The sequence below is a fragment of the Lissotriton helveticus genome, chromosome 2_1, assembly GCF_964261635.1.
Source record: "Lissotriton helveticus chromosome 2_1, aLisHel1.1, whole genome shotgun sequence".
NCBI lineage: Eukaryota > Metazoa > Chordata > Amphibia > Caudata > Salamandridae > Lissotriton > Lissotriton helveticus.
The window spans coordinates 335,258,810-335,283,951 of record NC_136059.1 but is presented as its reverse complement, the minus strand read 5'-3'; the positions used below and the strand labels follow the sequence as shown (position 1 = coordinate 335,283,951).

Here is a 25,142-nt window from a genome sequence, read left to right as displayed (position 1 = left end):
TCCGGTTGTGATACAGGAAGTGACGTGCTTTAATGAAATCTGTTTGGCGTTTTACCCTGTAGAAATAGGAGGGGTCAGAACGAATCTAATGTTTAACCGTGAGCAAGCTGCGTGTGAGAGCAGCGAAACGCGTCGGTTTTTTGTGACTGATGAGCTGACAATAAGAAAATAAACTAAAAATTGGAAAACTTGGAAAACCTTTGTGAGTGCGAACTTAATCCCTCGTTGTGAGGGGGTGTGTGACATAATTAAGGCTGGGCTCAGCTGAGGAGTTCTGCACCGGATCTTGGAGCGCCAGGGGTCTTGCTAATCAGGAGCCAACTTGGAATATATATATATATATATATATATATATATATATATATATATATATATATATATATATATATATATATATATATATATATATATATATATATATATATATATTAGCCTTTCCTCTCTAAATACTCTTCTCTATTACAAATTTCATATTCATAACCATCCTATGCATCGTCACTTTGCAGCACTTTGGCAGAGTGAGGCATGCCCAGCTGTGGGGAAAACGGTCTTGTTCAGCACTGTTTTGATAGAAAATACAGTTTGATATGACATAATAAATACATTAAGACTTAATGACATTTTCGGAAATATCTTTCATCTGTATCTTAACATTTGTCTTATTGTCATTGCAGACACTAAAATGGACCGCAAGGACAAGCTGTTTGTGATCAATGAGGTACATTTTCACCATCAGTATGAATAGTCTCCGTTCCATGGCAATGGTGTTGTTAAAGTTTTGTGAGCTGACAATACTATATAGATTTTAATTCTGTGTTTCTCCTATTCAAAGTACTGTTGATTCTTTGATGGCTAGTCACAATCTTTAGAGTCCTACCGATTTGAACCAGACTATCTGTGATGTTTGTCGTCTGTGAGACTAGAGGACACTGCCTAATCTTGCAGAGACTGAAGGCTCTGTCACTGTGTGGTGGTGGTTCGTTCTCACTTCCGTACTTTGGTCTTCTTCATTATCTCATCTGTTTTTCAATGCCTGCTTTGAAATATGGGCGTATGCAGAAATGTTTATTTAATGGTAATACATAGTAGGTTAATTTTTTCATAAGTTCTCACATTACGAAACTGCAAGCAGGCTGTGCTGGCCATCCTGTCGCCATCACTTTTAAACATGTTTTCATCATAGACTGATCTTGGTTTATCAAAATCATAATATATACACATATGTGCTGGATCACTTTAAAGTCAGAATTGGTTTTTTCTCCTTCTTCATTGAACTCTAATGTAGAGGAAATACAGATCATAATAAGCAGTGAGGAAGTGATCTGTTCCCTTACCAATTTTAAAACTGTCACTGTAAGGCAGAGCATCCATTTTGAAAAAAATCTAATTCTCTTAAAATTAGAAGCTCTAAGAAGTTGTTTACGAAAAACAGCCCAGCGAAATTACCAGAAGAAGAAGAAGAAGAACAAGCCTTGAGAAATCTGCTTATCTGGACAAAACTAAACCTAAGTCCAGCTCTGCACACAATACGAAATGAACTGACCTTTTCCCAGGTCATCCAAGAATCATTGCTATCAAATTAAGCCTCATTGTATTCCAGTTGTAAATTGTTTAATGGGATAAATGTAAACCCACACTGGCAAAATCAACCAATAGCATGAGTACCTCCCTGACAGTGAGGAACGATTTTTAGCTAAAGACATTGAAGCCGGACATTAAAAGAGGGCAATCTACCAAGTAAAAATCTAGTGTGGTTGGTGAAAAGAGCACGCAATAATGAAACTATCCACTCTCTGACGTTAACACTGGGCAAACAATTGTGGGGGGGTTAGGTCAAAGTCTTCCACTAGTTGAGATCCTACTATTCAAGCCTGTATGCCAGAAGGACCCTCACTGCGGTCTCTGAAATACACCATTACATGAAAGATATTGCCCCTGCTGGGATAGAGGGTGGCTCCTGGGAATTCTTTCTTGAATCCATAACTGAACAAGAAACCAAGCCATTGATGGACTGGCTGGGGGGTGGGCAGACCTCGGACAATGATGACCTCGCAGCTGAATTTTAACAAGCATTGGCATAGCCAATAGGTCTCGCCTTTGGGACCATTTAAGTGGTTAGCCACACAAGAAGGTACTATAAGTAGGTATGTTATACAAAAAAAATAGGTAAAATTAAAAGGCCCTGGCTCTCTTAAACGTCTGAAAGAACTCGCCTCTCCAAAAAAGGCCACATGTGTGAAAAGGTATCCCTCCCTACCCTACCAGACATCACAAAAACCAAGGAAAGAAGTTGGGCTGATGTGTATTCATTAACATACTGTTGAACCAGGGGCATTGCTAGTGTACGAACGGCAAGTCGACTATCTACAAGATAATAAATGGCCAAAACTTGACTCCTCAATCCATTCATTTTGCTTTCCCTCCAGTTCTTCTTTTTTTATCCTAAGGACAATTCCAGCTACATGTGAATCTTTGATCAAAACAATATAAACTCATTTTGATTTGTTCTTGTGTCCGCTGTCTTCTTCAGATATGCCCCTAATACTGACCTTGTCCTTATTTCTGTCATCTAAGGAGAACTGTAATCACTTCCCATTATCTGCCTCTTTGCCAGCTAGTCACCCTAAATCTGTCATTCTCATCTAAGGCTACCATGTGGCTCTTATACCGCGTCTCCCTTCCTCCCCACCCACCCCCCACCCCCACCCCCTCCCTCAGCAAGACCAGTATTTTAATGTCCTGGACCATACAAAAAGCAGGAGCATCATCCATATGAAGTATTTTTGTCTTGTATCAGTAAATACCTAGAATACCAAATATAGAAAGAAAGGAATATAAAATGTGCCCTGGAACTGTCTTAATGATCCATTGCTGATCTTTAACAATAAAAAGAAAGGTCTTAAAAATTTCCTAACAACGTAGTGATAGTTGTAGCTGGTGAATCAGTGGTGAAGTATACTAAATAAGGAACGTAAAGGAAGGGAGAGTTAATCAGTCGAGATGATGTTTTGGTAAATGTGGAAGTGCAGTAGGTACCTGAAACATTAACTAAGCAAGGACCGTGAAAATAACGGCAAGTGAAGGAAGGCAGAAGGCGTGATGCTTGAGAGGACGAGTTTGCCGTGAGGAGTGAGAAACTTGCAGTCTAACATGGGGGCTGGATTCATGACACATACCACGGGGTTACGAAGCAGAGGCCAGATTGCATTAATAAAGCAAGGATTGTGAAAATAACAGCGAGTCAAGGAAGGGCGGGATGCTTTAGAGGACGAGTCAGAAACTTGCAGTCTAACGTGGAGGCTGGATAAGTAAGACTTATCAAGTGATTAAGAAGGCGAGGCCAGGAAGAGGGTTGTAGTTCTAGAGAATTTGGAAACGCCGTCAGGGTGCTTGTGGGAGCCTAGGTAAATACGATACAGATGTAAATACGGTGTAGCATGCGCAATGGAACAAGTGAGGAGGTGCTGGGATGAAAGGCTTACTGTGATCAAATAGAAAAGCTCGTACGGACTCTTCTCGTAATATAAATACAGAGCCTCCAGGAGCGTAGGTATTATTAAACTGTAGGCAGATTTAGGGCAGGCGTGAGGGCGAAAGTGAGGAGTGAAGGAGCAAGGTTTACCGTGCAGAGAGCACAATGAAAAGCAATCCTATGGTAGACCGTGTTCGGGTGTCAACTGGCGAAATTTCATAAGGCAGCATTAGAGGGAATTTGGAAGTGAGAAGCCTGTGAAGAAGAAGATAAATGGATCAGTAAGTGGAGCGGTGCAACAAGGATGTGGTCAAACCCGGAATGGTGAAAACCAGCGCTTACCTTTCGGTAAGGCACGAGAATAATCTAAATAAATTGGCAGACCACGGCTGCATGTCCACAGATGAAAACCAGCAATGCTGGTAATGAAACGGTGCGGTGACCGGCGGAAGAAGGAAGGCCTCATTAGGGCACTTAGAAAGCTAGTGCGGGACGGAGACACCGATAGTGTTGTGCATGGCTTACTGTGATTTAGGGAGGTATCTGCTGCGACCAGGAAGCTAAGTGAGACACCGTAGTGGTGGGATTAAATGCAATGGAGGGTGTGATCATGTGACTAGTCATATGATCCGTTCAATGTGTGCTCGGCCGTGAAAGTGATCGCGATCAAGTGCTGCGCTTTATGAGCATGATGATGAAAGCCATATGGCGCCTCTGCTCATAAGCGTGTGCACATGCAGGCAAGCTGTAGGCCGGCCATGGTAGCATTTTTTGAAGCCCTTACTAAAAGTTTCGCCAGCCCAGCACATGTGCTGGGTCAGGTGAGACCTAAAAAGCGCTCAAACTGTTACTGTCACTACAATTGGCCACCCTCTAGAAGGAGGTTCTGGCAGTCAGTGAAGTTCCCCCTCTCCCCTCACCATGAGCACTAGGGAGGCAATTATTACTGCTCTTTTGAAGCCAGGCAAGGAGGGGTAGCATTGTCCGTCTTATAAACTGCTGTCCCCTCTCAATTTAGATAAGATATTGGCTCCTTCGATAACTAGTCTGATCCTACCTTAACAGTCAGGATTCATCCCGGATAGGGCTACATCTAACAACCTGCGTCTCCTCAAACACTGACACAGTGGACATATATTTAAAAAAAAAGCCTGGGTTGCTGTCGCGCTATACTGATGATGAAATACTTTATAGCAAAAACCTAGAAGCATACCTTACTCCACTCATGTCTGAAATAAGAGTACAGAGATAGGCCAGGAGTACTAGGCAACTGGCCCAAATCTGAAATGTTAACCTTGACCTCTGCATCTCGTAAACCAACTATAGCATTTTTACTACCTTGGTTGATGGCTCGGTCTGCTACTTGCGGATCATGCTGAACAGACCGATCCCAAATAACTCTTGGCAACTATGGCCTGGCCCTTGCTAGGTTACCATTTGAGAGATGGATAAGGCTTCCTCTTTCAAAGGCAGGCAAAATAGCCCTTACTAAAATGGTGGTCCTACCAAAATGTGTGTATCGTTTTAATAACTTCCCAATTCCACTTAACCAAACCTTTTTTCTCCAGGTAAGATACTTGGTAACCAGACTTACATGGGCAGGACGCACCCAAAGTCTAAAATGGGAGACATTGACATTACCCTGTGGTTGGGAGAGGCTTTGCGGTCCTAGATATGGAATGATACTTCCCTTGCTGCACAATACTGCTATATTGCATTTTAGTATGCCCCCACGGGTGGAGCTCCCATGTTCCTATCCTATAGAAAAAGACCAAGTGCTGACTGGGGACTCTGCACTGCTGTAACCACTGCTGAAACCAATACATTTCGTACAAGTGGTCTGTGGCTCACTCTGGTCTCTTTGACACTTGGCTACTCAAGCTGGACTTGCACAATCATACTCGCCAATCGCTCTCTCCTGAATAACCCATATTTTCCCAAAACTTTAGAAAAGAGTGTGAATCTCAGACTACAGAATGCTGGACTGTTGCATGTAGGGCAGCTGTTTGTGGGCGTTAAGTTCTTCACTCTTGATCAGTTTAGGGAGAATCAGACATGTGCACCACTAGCTACATTCGATTACATGTGCCACGCCACAATGTCGACTTGGCCTGACTTCCTAAACAAACCTTCAGAGTCCCCCCCAAACCCCCTTTACCAATTTGATATAAAAATCAGAACTGCAAGACTCGGTCTCTATACTATACAACCTGTATACAAAGATACATACATGCACAGATCATGGAGCCTGGGAAAAATGGCGGCTAGATATTGGTTGCGATAGTACCCTAGAAACCTGTAAATATTGCTGTGTCCAAACTAAACTAATATCCATCCATTATAGCACAAGCTCCTTCGCTTCAACTTCCTTTATAGATTATACTGCTCCCTGTATAAGTACAGAGAATAGACTCCGGAAAACCTGCAAAATGCACTGGATGTCCATGTGACCCCACTAGTTTCTTCCATCTGACATGGGAGTGCCACCCTGTTAGGACTTACTGGGATGTTCTTTTTCTCACCGGCGAAGAGATAGTTGAATCTCCTATTGAACACAACACCTTACTTGCACTTCTTACTGGGATATACAAAACACCTCCCACAGCAGACCAAAAGGTCGACTGTAGTTTTTGTTCCTTCTGGCTAAAAAATGATTAGCCCGCTACTGGATGTAAGGCCCACCACCCAAGGGCAAGGACTGGCTAACCGATACAGGCGTTTCTCACCAATGGGCTGAAAATGATGCAGAGCTGCAACCTTCTTGTAGCGTCCTGCCCAGCTTGGGTAACAGTCAAATTCAGGGCTTAGTATTACGTGTCTTTATTCATCCGTGTGTAACCGCAAGCTCAACATTCTAAACCTGCATTCACTTGGCTCCGCTCCAACGCTCAGTTCTACAGAGTCCATCAGGATCCAAAAGAGTTCCGTCATTGCTAACTCACGCAACTCTACATCTTCCCCTTCTGTTAAATAAAAAAAATTGTGTATGTATAATATATATATATATATATATATATCGATACACGCTCGCTTTTTCGAAAGAAAGCAGACGGCACTCCAAACTGGTGGTATTTTGATGGATTTATTAGCAGACCCCCTACCCCATAAGAAGACAAACGCGTTTCGCACTTTGACACTGAGGAAGCCGTAAAACGGCTTCCTCAGTGTCAAAGTGAATAAACTCATACGCCATTATATCTCCACCTCTTCAGTAACATCAAAAGAGGACTAAGCCAAAAATTCAATAAAGTTATGGCAGACATCTTGTAATGTGCAAATGTTATTCTTAGCGTTGATACACAGAAAATGGCGATTCATAAAGTGCTCGTGCATTTAAAAACAAGGGAAAGAACCCCCATATGGATTGATTGTTGAATACTTGACTTGCTAGGTGAGAGAAAAATTATGTATATAATAAAAACATATAATTCATATATATACACACATTATTTTTCCTCGCGCATCATGAAAAAATTACATTCTTTTTATAAGAAAAAGTCAAGAGTTTGCATAAAGTGCAACACATAATGCAGGTATTTTGTATAACTCTTTGTGACGGTCATCACATATTTCAACATTTCTATGTAACGAGTATCAATCAACAATCTATTTGCATACACCGTGTGTTTTGAATATCTTTCTCTGTGTAGTTATTGACTACAGGCAAGTAACTTTTCTCATTAAGCCCTGAATGGGCATATTTTCTTGTTCTTTTACAATGTCTAGCCCTGTATGGGCATAGACCTCCCTAATTCAATTGTATTCATTTCATGATTAATTATACAAAAAAGCTTTCGGGAGAGATAGCAGAAGATGTGTCCTGATTTCGTTTCAGATGTTACCTGTTTATTTCAATACAGTTGCCCTCGCTATGATTTTAATCCAGGTGTACCCATAGTTCTTCATCATTATTTAGACCCACCGGCTTCATAGTTTGGAGGTCGATGATGGATTTCGACTCCATGGCCCTCAGACTTCTAATTTTATCCCCACCTCTTTCCTGTTTCTCCAGCTGATCTATCAAGTAGAAGGACAGTAAGTCTCTGTTGCTGTTATGGTGGGTTTCGAAGTGGCGTGCCACTGGATAATTTTTATCCTTATTGGTGATGGCACGCATGTGCTCTAGGATGGGCTTCTTTGCTAGATTGATCGTACTTCCAACATACCTCTTGGAGCACGGGCAAACAAGACAGTATACAACAAATTCCGAATTGCAGTTCAAGAACTTGTTGATAACTCTGGTCGGTCGGGGGTCATTGGGTCTACCCTCGTACTTAGTCTTCTTCTGACTGTATTTACATGCTTTGCAATGCATACAGGGGTAGAAACCCTGGATTGGTTTGGATCTAGATGGTTTCGGGGGGTCCCTGTAGTGGCTCCTTGTTAGATGGTCACCTAAGGATTGACAACGCCTGTATGTGATTGTTGGTCTAGGCGATATTCTATCCTTCAGAACATTGTCTGTTTTCAGAATATGCCAATTGTTGTTAAAGATCTGGACCACCTCTTTTGATCTCATATTGTAGGTCGTTATCATTCTAGTTACAGGTTTTGTTTTCTGTTTTCTCTGTTTTTTTCAGGTTTTTGTTCACCAGCAGATCTTTTCTGTTTACTAGTTCCACTTTTTTTGAGGCCTCAGAGTGATTTTCTCGAATAGCCTCGTTCTAGAAATCTAGAGGTTGCTGCTTTTTGTGCCTGTAGGAAATCGCTGTGTTCTGAGCAATTCCGTTTCAGGCGCAAAAATTCACCATAGGGAATGTTTTTTACCATAGATCTGGGATGGTGACTAGCAGCGTGCAAGACGGCATTACCTGCCGTCGGCTTGCGGTAGAGCTTCGTTTGAATAATGCCACCTTCCGCAAAAACTTCAAGATCAAGGTAGTGGACTGTTTTGTCACTGATCTCACTGGTGAATCTTAAATTGAGATTGTTTTCGCCTAGCGTCGCCACAAACCTCTCAGCCGAGGGTCTGTCTCCTCGCCAGACGACAAACAAATCGTCAATGTATCTGGTCCAAACCATAATGTTGTCCAGCCAGTGTTCGTTGGTCCCCCCCCAGGCCACGTGCTTCTCCCACCAGCCCACGAATAGGTTCGCGTAGCTGGGGGCAAAGCACGTGCCCATGGCGGTCCCCCTGATCTGGCGATACATTGTGCCTGAAAAAAGAAAGATGTTATTAAAAAGACAAAACTCAATCATTTTTAAAAGCATGCGATTATGTTGATGAAAGTGCATGCTTTTCTTTAGAAACCATTCAATGGCTTGGAGTCCATCTTGGTGCCCAATGCAGGTGTACAAATTGGCGACATCTAGAGTGATGAGAAGCATGTCATCATCCCATTGTATGTCGTCAATGATCCTAAGGAAGTCCTGAGTGTCTCTTACAAAAGATGGAAGATCCTTGACATAAGGGGATAGATAGTTATCGATGAATCTGGAAGTGGCTTCTAGAAGACTTCCTATGGACGAGACAATTGGTCTCCCTGGTGGGTGCTTAATGTTCTTGTGCACCTTCGGCAGGTGGTAAAAAGTGGGGATGATTGGGTGTTCGCAATATAGGTATTCATGTTCATTTTTACTCAACATGCCTTCATCCAACCACGTTTTTAGGAGTCCGTGATATTCCGTTCAAAGGCTCCGACACCTCCCACAGCACAGGGTCTGGATCCCCCGTCAAAGTTGCCATCAAGGGCATCTCGAGTACTTCCGCTTCCCGCAGTGGAACAGGATCCGGTCCAGTCCACTCAATTCCAGTCAAGCAAGTTATCATTGTGCGTAGGTGTGCATCAATACACTCATGGAATGACCCTATGGCCGCCAACACAGTTAGTAGTGACGGGACACTACCGGTTCCTTCCACACCACTGCATTCGGTCTCAATCATAGTGTTGGCTCCGGAGAGCCCGGTCCCTCTGAGGGGAAAACAAGTGGATGCGGAACGGAAGACTGCAGAGGGGGACACTCCGTTGGTGACAATGATAGTCCGGATGCAGCTACCGCAGGCGGAGAACCCCACCCGGCGAGCACCGGCCGCTCCCAAAACCGGGCCACGAAGCCCGGTCCGCTGCTGCAATTATGTGTCGTCACCCCTCTTTCAACATATACCAAGCACACCAATCGCCGTCCGTAGCGGGTCAAAAGAGAACTTGTCACCTCAGCTGACCGGACCCTGTCACACAACCACGGCCGATGTTGTTTAACTTCAGTCCGGCTGGGCCAGTACTCGAGACCCCGGCTTTCAAGCTGGTGTAGGCCGCAAAGTGCCACACAACGTATCTTTTTCCACCGGAATGGCAGAAATCTCAGGATTGCACCATTTCAATCCAGACCAGTTCAGACACAAGAAGGCAGGGCGCAAATTCAGGATATATGACAGGATCTACTGGCAGGAGACGGAGGTCGGCGGAGCCGGGAACTCACGCGGCCATCTTTGTTGCTATCGTAGCTCCTCCTCTCAAACCAAGTCTTTTAAATGTGTTTCTTCCTCGGTACTTGATCTTCTGTTGGTCCATTGAGGTAACTTGGTAGTCATGGGTCTCTTCAAGATTGCAGGGCTTTCACCTGTTGCAGGAACGCCCTATGTTTCAAAGATGCCATCTAATCTATCGATGACTTTCTTGAGTGATAGATGCGAGAGTTTCTGTCAATGGAAAGTAGGAGTATTCATCAGCAATCGCCTTCAGGTGATGTCCATTGTCAATATGACCGAAAAAGTCGATGGCAATTCTTTCCCATACATACTTTGGCAACTCAGAAATGTTTATAGTGTGTTGAGTGATTTTCGATGAAGGGTAGTTACAGAGATGGCAGGCCTTCAATTCTCTTTCAACTCTCTTCGAGATGAGAAGACCAGACTTGGTGTCGGAGAGCTCGTTTTGTGGAACGATTCCACAATGTCCTTCCTGAGTCACTTCAATTATCTGTCGTTGCAGACTCTTCGGAATAAAAATTCCCAAACCTTTCAGAATTCCTGCTTGAGTAACAGGCAGTTCATCTTTGAGATTTCTAAACTTCTGGTACTCTCTTTCACTGTTAAGAGGTTGAGTGTGCTGGTTCCAAGACAAATGGATAATAAGGTCTTTTCGTTTTAGCATGTCACTATCATGACTCGTTGCGTGATGTTTTGTTCCAGCTAAATGGTAGATGATGTACTTGATTTCGCAATGAAATTTATGTAGACTTCACGCGTCTTGCAATGGTTACCATGGCACTGTAGAGGCACTCATGAGAAGTAGTCTGCAGGGTTTTGATCTTTCTCTGGATGGTGCACAATTGTGTAGTTGTATTCTTATAATCGTAGACTCCAGCATTCAATGCGAGGTGGCATCTTTGCCTTTGGATTTCCAAGGATGGTCAGCGATGCTTAGTGATCTGTCACAGGCGTGATAGGCTTTCGATATAAGAATACGTGGAAATGTTCACAAGCCCACGTGGAAATGTTCACAAGCCCACACCACTGCTAAACGTACTTTCTCAGGTTGTGAATAAGCATCTTCGGTTTGGGACAAACTTCGCTTGCATATCCCACAATGTGCCTTTGAGCATTTGGGTGTTTGCTTTGCTGTGAAAAGATTGCACCTAACCCGAAGGGGCTAGCGCCAACAACAACCTTGGTATAAAGCTTTGGCTCAAAGCATGCCATTTCAGTTGCATTCTCAATAGCTTGTTTGATTTTTCTTGAATCTTTGCTCGCATTCATGTGGCCAATGAAATTAAATATTCTTTTTCATCAAGTCTATTAATGGAGCACTTATGGTGGCAAAGTATCTAGAACAGTAGCTGGGCATGCCAAGAAATGAACGTAACATGGAAACATCTTGCGGGGGACTGGCAGTTAACAACTCATGCACTTTAGCTAGATCGGACATCATACCCCCATCAGAAAAGATATGCCCAAAGAATTTTAGCTTTCTCTTATGGAACTCTAATTTCTCAGCATTCAAATTCAAACCTGCATCAGTGAGGAAACAACACACTTGCATGAGAGCTTTATCGTGCTCTGTCTGTTTAAATCAGAAAATCAATGTCATGACTATAATTGAAAGCATTTATGACAGGCTGTATAAGTCGATTGACATCTTGAAAAAGCACTGCAGCTGATGACGCACTAAAACATAGTCGTTTATAACGCAAGAAACCAATATGTGTAGAATAGGTTGTGATGTACCTGCAATTCTTCTCTAGTTCCAATTGATGATATCCTTTATTCAAATCAAGGCGAAAGAATACCTTCTCACCATTTAATTGTGTTATGTCAGCAATCTGCGGACCTGGATGTCGTTCTCTTTCGATTGCCTTGTTCGCTTGTTACATTTGAACAAAGATGTGTACAGCTCCTTCACTGTCCTTCTTGGGTACCACCTCTGTGGAAGAAACCCACGGCATTGGGCCAGTGGAAAGCTCAATGATACCATGTTTGAATAAGGATTCAAGTTCTCTTCCAACAGTTTCCTGTAAATGAAATGCAGTTTCTGTGTCTTTGAGCTATAGGACGGATGTCCTCATTAAGTTGTAATTGCACTTTGATAGTCTTGAGTTTCCCTAATCCATAAACCATCAAAGGAAACTGACTTAGTATTTCGTGATGAGCATCTGTTATAGTTCACTGATATCAGTCCGTAGCAGCAGTGCTGAAGCTGAGTAAACAGGCACTTGATGCTGTACCTTGAAGCGCATGAATGGGTGCTCCTACTTTTGTTTTCGTGTCTACAAATGAACCATGGCAAACGTGGGCTTTTAAAAAAATAGTTTCTCTGGTAGATTGTTCTCAAGCGGAGAGCTTGTTTTAAGTTCTACTAAGTCTAAAGTAGATTTTATAAATTTTCCCCACTTGAAAACGGATATCTTCTGATTTCCTTTCAGGGGACTGCATTTGTTCTGCCTGAACCCCAGATAAATGCATTTTCTTTATTACTCGGTGACATGTTTAAATCTTTTTTTTTTTTAGAACATTATTTGAAGAGTATTGTGGTACTTAATTCAGACCTTGGAGTGGAGTGGACAGCAGGGAAGGTGCACAAGCTCCGGCCCTTTCAAGTCCAGAGAGACAACACAATTTCATATGTGTATTTGAGTGCGTTTTCAATACTTTCGTTATGGGTAATGGCTATTTTTACAAGATAAAAATTTAAACGCACTCAAATACACACCGCAGAGTGGCAGAAAATGGTGCAGCCGCGCCGAAATCCTTGCCTGGTGGCCTCCGACGCCCACCCCCTGTAAGAGTCCAAGCGATGCCTGCACTTTCATTTACAATGACTCCGTGATACATGGCGGCAAGGGTTGAAGGTCCGAGTTGATGGGATGGCGCGGAAGCAAGAAAAGCAGGGCATATCCTTGTACAGGGAGCTCAACTTAAGCTTATGTACTGCTAGATCAGTGGTTCCCGAATTATGAACCACGACACCCCGATGCGCCGTTAAAGCGCCGCTCACCAAGCACACAGTTTGGGAACCACTGAATGGTAAAAGTCGGGCTTCTCCTCAGAGGACCATGTTTGTGCGATCCTCTTTCATTCCAATCACTATAAATTTAAATGTTTTTGCTTTCCTTCCTGTGGCCACTAGGTGGCAACCTTTCTCTGGTTTCTTATCATCATGACATGTTTAGCCTACAAGGCTTTATGACCAGCAAAGCAATTTCAAACGTGCTCATTACAAGCCCATAGCCCAATTACTACATAGCTTCCACTGGAGGGGAAAAGCAGCTTGTTCTAGCTCTGTATTGGCAGACTTAGTTATTTGTTAATAAAAATTTGAAAACCATCACCAAACAAAAACCTCTTCAGAAACTGCAAATAATCCTGGAAAGTCAGCCTTTGAGGTTTCGAAATCTTCTGGGGTATAATATGTGGGAGCTGAGTTTAACTCACTGCGTTTTTTTCTTTCAGTAAAAACCCACGGTTATCACCCTTATCGGATAACCTTTCCCTAAATAGGGAGTTGGCATTATAGACTCTACTAATGTGGTTCGGAGAACTAACTACCTTCAAGACAGTGCAATAAAATATTTAGCAGTGTGTGACTGCACACAGTGACCCTGAAATGTTGAAAGCTACAACTGAGGAATATGCTTCCATGGGAACCATACTTAAAACGATGTTACTAATGCAAAAGACACTACACAGGATTTTAGAAGTTTCGATATCGATTTAATAATAAAGACAGTTCGGATTAAGACGTGAGCAGGGTCCAAACAGAAACTGCAGCTATAAGAACTGGCTTATTTAAGCCACATGCAAAGGAGTTGAGACCAGTTACAGAACCCTTGCGTAATTAACCGACAAATAAGGAACTGTCTAGGCCTCATTTTTTATCGCAGAGCAGCCAATACGGAGTATTCGCACTGGGCATCTGTTTGGTAAATTTTTAACCAGGTTTGGAGAATTAACAGAAATGGCAAAATCGGACAAATGAGACCTTGTCATCACCTTTGTGTCACATTGTGTTTCCAAAGGCACAAAAGGAAAGCTCCTCTTTTGGAGAGAAAATCCCGGTGCAAGTGAGAGGCCCTGTAGTAAAGATTATTAAACAAGCACCTTGTAAAACATAAATTAGGTTTGAAAGCAGACCGAGTGTGCTACCTTTCTCTGTTTAGTTCTGAGAAAATAAGTAGTAGTGCTCCTTGTCATATTAGAATTCACACGGACGCCGTTTCCTTGCTGCTGCCGTCTCTTTGCTGGTGCCCACGGACTTTGCTCTACACCTAGTGGAACCCGCTTCGCGGGTCCCACGTCGCTTGAGAGGGTAACCCGAGGCTGTGCTCTGCTTTGCTGCTGGGCGGTGAGCGTGCGACAGGGCTGCGAGCAGCAACCCGGACTCAGTATCCCAGGAGTCCCGGGTTGCCCAGGCCGTTTCCAGCTGGCCCGCTCTCCCTGACCGCCCCGCCCCACCTGACATTCGACGGCTCCTCCCCCTTACCTCCAGACAGTATATTTTGAGCCAAGTGCTCAGCCGCGCGGGAGGGCGCGGGAGAAGCCCGGGACAAGGGTGGGACCGTTTGAGGCCGTTTGAGGCCGGAGAGGACTGGACTGGCCCACCCTCTATCGCTTTTATCTTACTGGCAATCTTCCCTTGTCTCACAAGATATGAGTACTAGGGCCACTCGGAGTAAAGCCTCTAAGGCAGCATCGCAATCTAGCGGCCCTATGGACGATTTTATCACCCGCACCAATATAGCTATTGATAATGAAATATCTAAATTGCAAACCCGGGTGTCATTAGAACTAGGTGCTGCCAGAAGACTGTCACAAGTGATAGCGCTCTCAAAAAAATCCTCCCTAGGCCATATAGCCACTGCGGTTACACCGGAACGCCCTGCCATTCCTCCATGTGTAGTTACACAGGCTGATGTCCATCGGACCTCTACCAACTCCATTGCCTCTCCGTCGCTAGAGCGACATTCCAACGTAGATGAAGCCAACCTTCCAGCTCCATTTTGCGCCCAGAACTCGACCCCCAACCCTCAGTTATCCCCAAACTCCACTACTGGTAAACCACCTAAAAGGAAGCGTCGAACAGGTACTGCCTATGCTCGCAAAAAAGCGAAAATTGGTCTTCCCCAAAACTTGAACTCCACAAGAGTACTGTCACCTAATGCGACTCAAGAAAAAAGCATAGGGTCTCAACCCCTTAGGGATGGAGGTACTGTGGACTCCGACGCCACCCCACCTAGCATCGACCAAAAGATCGAGGGATTGCAGACTGAAGGGTTGGGCAACAATGAAAGCGAATTCATAGATCTGGTTTGGTCAACCTTAAAAAAACTTCTTTCCCCTCTTGATCTTAGACTCTCGAGAATAGAGAATAACCTGCTCGAGATGGAAAAAAGTATTATTGCCCTGGCCACTCTTGGGTTGAGAACTCTTGAAAACCAGGGCCACCCTGTACTGGATGTAACACCACCAATTCCTACCATTCCAGTGCAGGATGTCCCACTCTCAGCCCCAGCTACTTTACGGCCAATTCCCAAGCCAAGATCTGTGGCGGTGGACCAAATTCCCCTTGCCACTAAACCTAAGGTTTCCGAACGAGCCCCAAACCCCCAATCAGGAAAGTCCAAATCCGGCGCTCAGTCCAAATCGACCTTGAGTACCGTACAGGATCCTCCTACAAAGGACAACTTTAGAGGGGGGTACATTGACCTTACCCCTGAGGCCAACGATTATGTGGTGGTACTAACGGGTGTTCCCCAGATTGGTGTAGACCAGCATGAGAACCACTGGTCGCTTGAAAATAAAATAATGTATTGGCTAAATATAAATAGACCTATCCCCAATGGCTGGAGAAGCAGAGTCCTGATGGTTCGAAGAACCCGCTGGGTGGGCCCAACAAAGAAATCCAGTCCAGGGGACTGTATAGTGGTGACCTTCGAGGACCCACATACGGCACAATTCATCTGCTCCTGGCCTGGTTCTGAAGGGTCCCCAGTTATACCCAGACCTCTGTCTTTCTTTTATCCACCACGTGTCCAGCATACCCCGGTGGATGAATGGTCCTTAGTTCAGCGCCAACCTTGGAAGAGCCATCCTAAAACTTATAATCAATTCCAACCACTTTGGAACGGCTTTCCAACTTCAAACAGATATGGCGGCCTGGAGGAGGTGGATTGACTTTTTAGCCAGTACACTCAACATAACCCTGGGAAATCTTTCTCCCTGCATACACGAAGGCCAGCTGAGCACGCACCCCCAGTCTATCCATCGGGCCTAGTAGGAATTACGAATAGCTTAGACACTAAGGAAGGGTTGGTGCCTCCTGTTATTCTTGGCCCACTTGTTTTGGAAGTTTTACCTAGTACAACTTCTCAACCATTAATCCGATGGGGCGCAGTAGAGGTGAACCATACTGATACAACCAAGGCTCTATCACCGCAACATTCTGATCCCTGTGTAAATGTTTCCAGAGGGGCTGCACCCGATTTTTCCCTACCTACTCACCCCTTCTCACAGCCCACCACTGGTGCACCGGTAACAAAGATCCTGAGTTGGAATGTGGCTGGGCTTGCCCGCAATTTTGAGAATCCAGATTGGATCGCCTTTCTAGAACCCTATAGCATCTGCCTTTTACAGGAAACCTGGTGCCAAGAACCAAAGCACAGAGTGGGGTTTACGTCCTACTTTGTTCCAGCCGTACAACAAGTTGGCTCTAAAGGTCGTCCTTCAGGCGGTCTACTGATTTGGATTAGCATTGCCTTAAGGCTAGGTGTTACCCAAAGGTCTACTAAATCACCTGACCTACAATGGCTATCACTGCATCGTAAGGGAGGTAGGACCCTAGAAGTCTTCAACATCTACCTGAGGGGCTCTAATGTTGGGGCTTCACGTTTATCATCAACAGGCCTAAGCAGCGAACTAGCCTCTTGTAACATCGATTCTTATGTCCTTCTTGCGGGGGATTTTAACTGTTGCTTTGAGCCATTGTCCAGGGAAGACATTCTGGATACCTTTGACGAGGACTCAAGGAGAGGTATTCCTATTTTAACTATCGATCCGATCCCTAAATGGACGCAAAGCGCAATAGATATCAATGCCCTTTGTCTGGAACACAACTTGAGACCAGCCAATGGCCGCTCCAAATCGGACCTTATGGGAGCCCATACATACAACAGAACGGGGCGAACTTCCAGAATTGACTTTGTCATGCTCAATTTTAATCTTTGGCCCTTCCACCAAGACATGGAGGTCATTGTATCTTGTGACAGTGACCATAATCCACTCTCCCTTTCGATCACCTTCCCATGGCAAGATGGGACTCATGTTAGCCCAGACCACAAGTGGAAAACCTCACGTGAAATCGTTCCCTCTAACTGTAGTAGGCGCTTGAAGTGGGCAAGAGTCTCGGCGGACGAAGAGAGGCTAACACAAGCTGGGTCTATTTTGCTAGAGGCTGATTCCAAGCTTGATACACTAAGCCCCACTGGTAAAAAGATCTTACCATTGTTTACAGAGACCATAGAGGCTTTGAGTGATTTGTTTACTATCTCCCAATCGAGCAACAAGGTGGGTCCAAAAGGTGCTTCCACGTCCAGAACCAAGTGGTATTCCTCGAAATGCCGGGCAGCGAAGGGGGCTCTTATCTCTGCAGTTAAAGATAATGAGCCAGATAAAGTAAGAGCTGCAAGGAAGATTTATAAAAAAGCTGTGACCGAAGCAAAAGAGGCATACGATCTAAATTTCTGGCGGGACTTGGCCGAAGCAAGTAAAAGGAAAAACGCCAAAGAGTTTTGGGATCTGTTAAGAGCCAGGGAAAAGCCCATTGATCGGCAAATAACTTGCAATATACCTGGTGCTGTATGGTTGGAACATTTCGCCAAGCTGTATTCCATCCCACTGGGGGCTTGCCACCACATCTTGGCTCCTTTACCTTGCCCTACAACTGTCCTCACAAGTAGTGATGGTCCATTTTCTAGGCAGGAGGTAGAAAATGCAATTAAGGGCATTGTTTCCAACAAAGCTGCTGGCCCTGACGGGATTCCGGGCGACTTGCTAAAAACCTATCCGGCGCGGTGGAGCAGATTGATCACTTCCCTCCTAAACGAGGCCCTGCTGGGAGGGTCTTTCCCCGATTCTTGGAGGGGAGCGGAAGTGGTCCCTATTTTCAAGAAAGGCTCCAGAGACGACCCGGCAAACTATCGCCCCATCAGCTTGCTGGACTCAACCCAAAAGGTGGCGGGCAAAGTTGTCCTGGCCAGGTTATTGCAGTGGGCAGAGGAAAATCGGATACTGTCCAATTATCAAGCAGGCTTTAGAACGGGGACTGGCACCATCGAGCAGACATTTCGCCTCCTTATGCTCTATTGGAAAGTTGTGGTGTTGGGGGGGGGGGGGGGCAGCTTGTACTTGGTCTTCATAGACCTACGCACAGCGTTTGATTTGGTCCCACGAACTTTATTGTGGAATGTTCTTAATGAGTTAGGCCTACCACCTTACCTGTTAGCCTTACTGATCAAATTCCACGATAGCAATTTTGCCCAAATTAGATGGGGCTCACAGGGCGAAAAAACACCTCGCATTCCGGTGAACAGGGGCGTCCGCCAGGGTTGTGTGCTTGCCCCCACTCTGTTTTCTCTCTATGTTAACGGAGTGGTGGAGCATCTCTTACAAGATCCATCTGATGCACCGACCCTGGCGGGGAAGAAAATTCCGACGCTCCTGTTCGCGGATGACACCCTTCTAATTTCTAAGTCTTCAGTGGGTATTCAAAAATTGCTATCTAGTTTTAAGTCCTTCTGCGATGATAAAGGCCTGGCCATAAATATAGGAAAGACCAAGTTCCTTGTCCTCAACCCCCCCAAAAAAACAGTTGTTCCTCCTGTTCTAGACTCTGTCCATTTAGAGAGTCAAGGAATTTGACTATCTGGGCATACGATTATCCGACTCTATGAGCTGGAGGGCACACCATCAGAAGGTGTTTCTTGCTCACAAGAGGGTAGCTGGAGCCCTGCTTAAACAGCAGCGAGCATCGCCATTGAAACCCATTGGGGCAGTCCTAGATATTTACAGGGCAAAGGTTGCAAGCGCAGCACTATACGGCGCAGAACTGTGGGGCTCCCAGAAAACTGATACCCTGGTCTCCCTTGACAATAATTTTCATAAAGATCTTATGAGACTGCCCCACAGTACTCCTACAATCCCCATTTTTCTAGATGCGGGCTCCCGCCCAATATGTGACCAAGCAAAATTACGACCTCTTTTATTATGGTCTAGAATCTGGAATGTCCCTGAACTCCACAGCTATGCAGATGCTCTGGAAGACCTTCTGTCCCTTCCAGGATGCTACAAAATTACCTGGCTTAGGGATGTTAAGTGCCTTCTCTACAAACTGGGGCTAGGTGATGCTTGGGATAATAAATCAGCTCCGTCAAAACAAGTACTAAAAAAGGCATACTGGTCGTGGGTGGACAAGAAAGAATGTCCAATACTAATCACTGTAAATCTGTCGCCCAGTTTTTGTTAACTAAAGAACTCCCTTTTAGGGAACCCTATTTGGATTCTATCCACAACTCAGGTGACAGAGCACTGTACATTAAATTCAGGTTAGGTGTACTCCCTCTTGGCCAATTTACCTCAACCTGGAAACCGCCCTTACAAACTGTGCCATTTTGTCCCTTTTGCGAAATGAGGGTTGAATCTGTTGCACACCTCTTGTTCGAATGCAACACCTATGTAGCACCTAGAAAGTTGTGGCTGAGACCCTTATGCAGGAGTCTGGGAACAAGATCCCATTCAGAAGCTCTGCGTATATTGTGCACTGACGCGAGACCCTTTTTTGCCTGCGGTATGGCAAAATTCTTAGGCTGGGCCTGGCGCTTAAGAACTGCAAAAAAACTGTTGATACAGTAGTATGCTTTCCTATATTTCTTAAAAACTATTTTTGACTGTTTTATATTGTATACTGCTAAATATGTTGCTCATTGTACTGCAAGTGCCAATTATGTTTTTATTGTTGTGAAGTGCAGCTTTTATGATATGTTTTTATATCGAAATAAAGCTTACAATTACAATTACATATTAGAATACCTTCATTGGCTTCATTCCTAATATTTCCTGGGAGGAAAATGGGAGTACTCCCAAGGCCGGGCTTATATTCCCACCCACCTTCCCCGGAAATAAAGGAACATAATTGTTGACAATGGGCAATAGGTCAAGGGAGCGGCTGGTCAAAAAAGTTTGGGAGCCGCTGTACTAGATCATGCCATGTCAATGTGACTACTGTAGAAGACAATGGAAGGCCAAAACAACTTCAGACAAAAACTCACCTACTTAACATTCCCCCTGGGCCTCGTGACTGGATTGTAGTGGCACAAACTAACCATAAAAGCTGCTGGACTCCACCCCCCCACCCCCCTCCACCCCCCTCCCCCTTAACCAAACTCCAGCCCACCTATCATTGGAAAATAAACCAGAGTTGCCGGGTCTTGGTGGAAGAGGCAGAGACCACTGACACACCCACTCCTACATTGTCTCAGACAGCCTTCCATGCCCCCAGCTATTGAGCTAAATGGAAGTGTTCTGACTTCTCCGTGGGCCATGTGAATAAAGCCCAAAGTAAAACTCTATCCTCTGCAGTAACATCCACTAGTGTATCGTCACTGCCCTGATTTATGCCTCAAGGTCCAATAAATATTTGCCCAGCCAATGCATGTGCATGGCCAAGGGCTATCACCCCCCCACTCCCTCCAAAAAAGACCTCCGATTCACACGGCGGAGTCCCCAATCAGCAAGCACAATGTATTGCTAGCTGCTCGGTGTTCCTTCACACACTTTTTTTCTACTTCTCCAGGGTGGCAGGGAGACGCCCATCTCACCCCTTAACACCAGCTGTCTCTGCTCAAATAGCCAAAAAAAAGTCTTGACATTCTTGGGTGAAAAAGGCCTAGCAGCGAAAGGGTTAAGTTTGGTAATGTTCTCAAGGAGGATAATAGATGATATCGAGAAATATAAATGTTGTCGTATAAGAAGGTTCACGCATTTAAGCAAGCAAACCAGTTCAAACATTGGAGGCAGAAGTTATTCTGGTACTCGAGTTGCCAGAAATATGCTTTGTAAAAATGAAATTGTTTTAAAGTCCAATACTCCCAGCATTATGCAGACAAATAGGTTTCATTTGGATAAGCATAGCAGGTTAAGCTGTCGTAAGTAGGGGCCATGGGTGAAATGTTGACCTCATGAAATAATGTACACTCGGTTCCCCTTTTTTTCCCCGCACTTATCGTTACAAACTCTTTCCAAATTCTTAATGAACTGAGTTACTAATAGAAACTGAAAATTGTAGTGAAACATTATTTGAATAGTTTATTTCATGCTGTAAAATGCCATTTAATACTTGGTTCTTCTCCATGCGTTGGTCTATTCTGCAGCAATAGTGACAGCTGGCGCTGCATGATCACCCATCAGATCTCTGCAAATTTGTGATTAAGGCTTCTGTCTTTAAGTTGGAACTTTCTGTCTGTGATGCTTGTTTCTCTCCAGGAGAGGTGCTGTCTAGTAGCTTTGAGCTATTCAGAGTTGCAAAAGTTAAATTATCTGAGCGGTCACTTTCTGGAGCTAAATGCCTGTAGGCCCCTCCTAGGTCTGTAAATGCAATTGTTCTAGTTTTTATGAAATCATTAAATGCTTGTCCTTAGAACCTTTTTGAGATTTCTGTTTAATTTTCAATGTAATATTATAATAGTGTTAAGCTACCCTTTTGGCAAGTCTGTTGCAATGTATACATATTGTTCCAATCATTTTTATCAATCTTATTTTTTCTACATTACTTCGTAGGTCTGTGAAATGAAAAACTGTAACAAATGCATTTATTTTGAAGCCAAGAAAAAACAGGACCTCTATGCATGGTAGGTAGAGTTTGTATGTAAATTTAATAAGTGGATCCATGAATGGTGCATTTTATAAATCCAGTCCAGGTCTTTCAGTATAGCTCCGAGCACAGTGCTCGTAAGCCCCTGATGTGGTTTGTGTTGAATTCTCATTGTAAATCTGTCGCTTTTGGTAACAGTGACTTTCCCAAGGTTTCTGATGTGTTGTGCACTTGAGTGCCTTCACTTGCATGCTGCGATCTCGTCCGATTAATACTTTTTATGTTTTAACAGGAGGGCACTGTCTATGAAGAAATCTGTCAATTTTAATGTTGATACTGGACTTCCATTTGATTTTAGAGATATTCTGTTAGCAAATATGAATGAGTATTTTTTCCCTTGAAGTCTACCTTGCAGTTAATTACATGGAATATTCGTCCTTCTCCAAACCAGTCTTCCTGCATCTCAGAAGTTTTCTGTTTAGGGATGCTTGGATTTTCTTAGTACATGCCACGCAAAAGATGGCAAATGGGACATATTTATTTGGACTATGACTTGGTTGTCCTTCTGACCAGACGAGTGAGCGCATTTATTTACATACCTACGAAAGGATGCTATAGATACAGAAACGTTACACGTTGCTTTTCTAACACTTTTAAATTGTCCTTTCTCATATACATTATTTGGAAAAATACTTTCATTTTTATTGGTTAAAATGATGTCTAGCCTCTTCTGTGTATACTCAAAGTTTGTATAGTTAATTAAATGCCTTATTTTTCCTGCCCTTTAAATGATCTATGTTTAGAAATCTAAGATTTCGGTAAGCTGGTTCACTTTTTGAACACCTACAAGAGACCAATATCTATGACCAGGACACGAAGGCCTGCATTTCCTACCGCTTGTTTAAATGTTGAGAAAAAATTCTGTTTGTGATGGCATTAAATTCAAAACTGACTATTTGCAGTGTGTTAAAGTGTAAGTATGCTGATGTGTATTTAATTTTCTCTCCAATCAACTTTGCCTTTCTGACGTGATAAAGCTACAGCCTTTTCCGGTCTACGAAGCAAGAGTGTTCACTTCATGCACCAGTGAAAATGTTGTAAAATAGTCACTGGAATGTGTGAGGTGATACTGTTAACTCTGATTAACTAGCATAAACGGGATGACACCTAATAGAGACTCACTCAGTGACTTTGTGCAGTTTACTAAAATGCACAATACTGTCTGACATGCCTGACTTGCCTTTTGTATAGTCTGCTTTAACAATCAAAAAAAGTTTAAAAAATAGCATACAAAAATAAAGAGTGAAGTTGAATCAGTACCACTGAAGGATATATATTTTTTAGAACTGAGCAAGTATTTATGTAATTCATATGTAGTTAGTTATTTGTGTGTGAAATCGAGTCTCGAGTATACGTTGTTGTTACTGGGCCACGATTTTGTGAACTGAGGTCTTTAACCTCCAGTGTTCTGGGACCCTCGTATTACACACCCTCAAATTGTTGTTCAGGTCCCTGTAACAAAACATATGATTTGCCTGCTTGGCTTTGTCAGTGGGTTTTCAGTGATGAAACCAGGCATACAGCTTTTACCAGTACAACATTAAGAAACAAAGACATACTGGCTTAAACGCAACAGGAATATCATTGTTAATTAACAAAAGTAATACTTATTGTCGCTCACAGGGTTTTCCTCCTATCAACATTAGCAAACTAAAATGTCAACACAAACGCAATGATTTTTATTTTACACCTACGATTTCAAGCATTCTCTTGGCACCCACAACGCGGAGGGTCAGTCACTCCCGAGGGCGATATATCAGATAAAAAGGTGATCCCTGTGAATGGATTGATAGTGACTCTGGGAGAAGATGGGTTTCACTAAGTCGCTCTCCTCAGAGGCTTAGAGTGGTACAGGGTGGACTTCAAACATCAAGTGAAAAACACAGGTGTGCGCCATATGGCTCTGGAGCACCCTTGAAAATATGCATACAAGTATGAACCTGGGACCTATGGGGATGTCATGATGCCTTACTTATGATGAGGTCACAGAAACTGAACCATTTCTCCTTTTTCTTATACTTTAAACACCCGATGGATGTAGATTTCCTTTACAAGACTGGTGCCCCAGCCTCTCCTCTGGGGCATACTGATAGCAGACTGCACTGTGGGCTTCTTGGTCCATACCGTCTCCTCCCTTCCCTGTTGGCCTAGCGCACTCCTGCTTTTGGTCAGGTGGAGAAGTAATGTGTGTTCTGTTACCTGAACTCTCCTACTTTTGGCATTGGGAGGAGTAGAGAAAACTCCTGGCGTCCACCCCTCCTTCAAAGCCCTTTCTGCCTTAGCCACCCAATCCCCACCTGTGGGCACGGCTACGTGGAATAGGAGCTACCTTGGGGTCAGAAATTCAGTCCCTCCAGGTGTGGAAAGGTATGCTCATTCCCACACCTATAACGAAGGGGGAAAGCCTTTTAAATGGCACAGGCATGCTCCTGTTCCCCTGGGTGGTAGTACCCAGGGCCACACTGGCACCCTGGTGGAAATCTGATAATGTCATTTGGGATCTCTTTACGGACGCAGGTTCACCAGGCTCCCTGGCATTCACAGCAAATATGAAAATAACCCATACAAGCAATGAGCACTTTTTGAAATATCACAGACCACTTTAGGTCAATTTGTACTGGCTTTGCTATGTCATAATCCTGGTGATCTGTTCCAGCAATCAGGACTATGCTTGTGCAGTCTCCTGACTCAGCATTGCCAGACCCTTGGCCTTCCTGGCAGCAGCACCACCAAAGTCCCACATGGCAGCCACCCTCCCTGCCCTCACCTCCCAAACACTCCGTCCTTCAGCCCCTTGCAAGGTATTTGTGTATTCAGCAAGAGCCTATAGTGCCCGCTCAAGGGGCGCCCACATCAGGAAAGGCCTCACCTGAATGACACCTAATCCTAACAGTAATGACAATACAAGGGTTTTCAATAACCTTCTCAATTCCCTTGAGTGTGATTACTTACACTACTCCGATTGTCACGGTGTATCAATAACTACTTTTAAAACAACCATCCAGGCTAGGTTCCACCTGCCACCAATAACTATAAAGAACAAGCATTGGAAATGCAATAGGTCTCGCAATAACGCGAGTCTGAACTATTAGCATTGTAAATGATAATGCCCTTTATTTTTGCGTTCTGGTTTTTGGAACATAAATAAAAGGCTTTGTCATTTACAAGGCCTATAGCTTAAATTTGCGTTAAAACGAAACCTATTGCATTGCAATGGTGGTGGTGCTGCTGAGTTTTCTCTGAATCTGCACTCTGAATCTGCACCCACAATCGGCACTCTGAATCTGCACTCTGAATCTGCACTCTGAATC

General features: G+C 44.0%; 1 protein-coding gene across 1 annotated transcript in view; it reads left to right on the top strand.

Moving 5' to 3' along the window:
• Positions 1-25,142, top strand: part of BRIX1 (biogenesis of ribosomes BRX1) — a 75,052-nt gene that overhangs the window by 27,577 nt on the left and 22,333 nt on the right. Inside the window, exons 3-4 of the mRNA XM_078674928.1 lie at positions 675-718; positions 21,738-21,808. Of these exons, the coding sequence (XP_078531054.1) occupies positions 675-718; positions 21,738-21,808 (115 nt within the window). The remainder of the gene's footprint in view (positions 1-674; positions 719-21,737; positions 21,809-25,142) is intronic.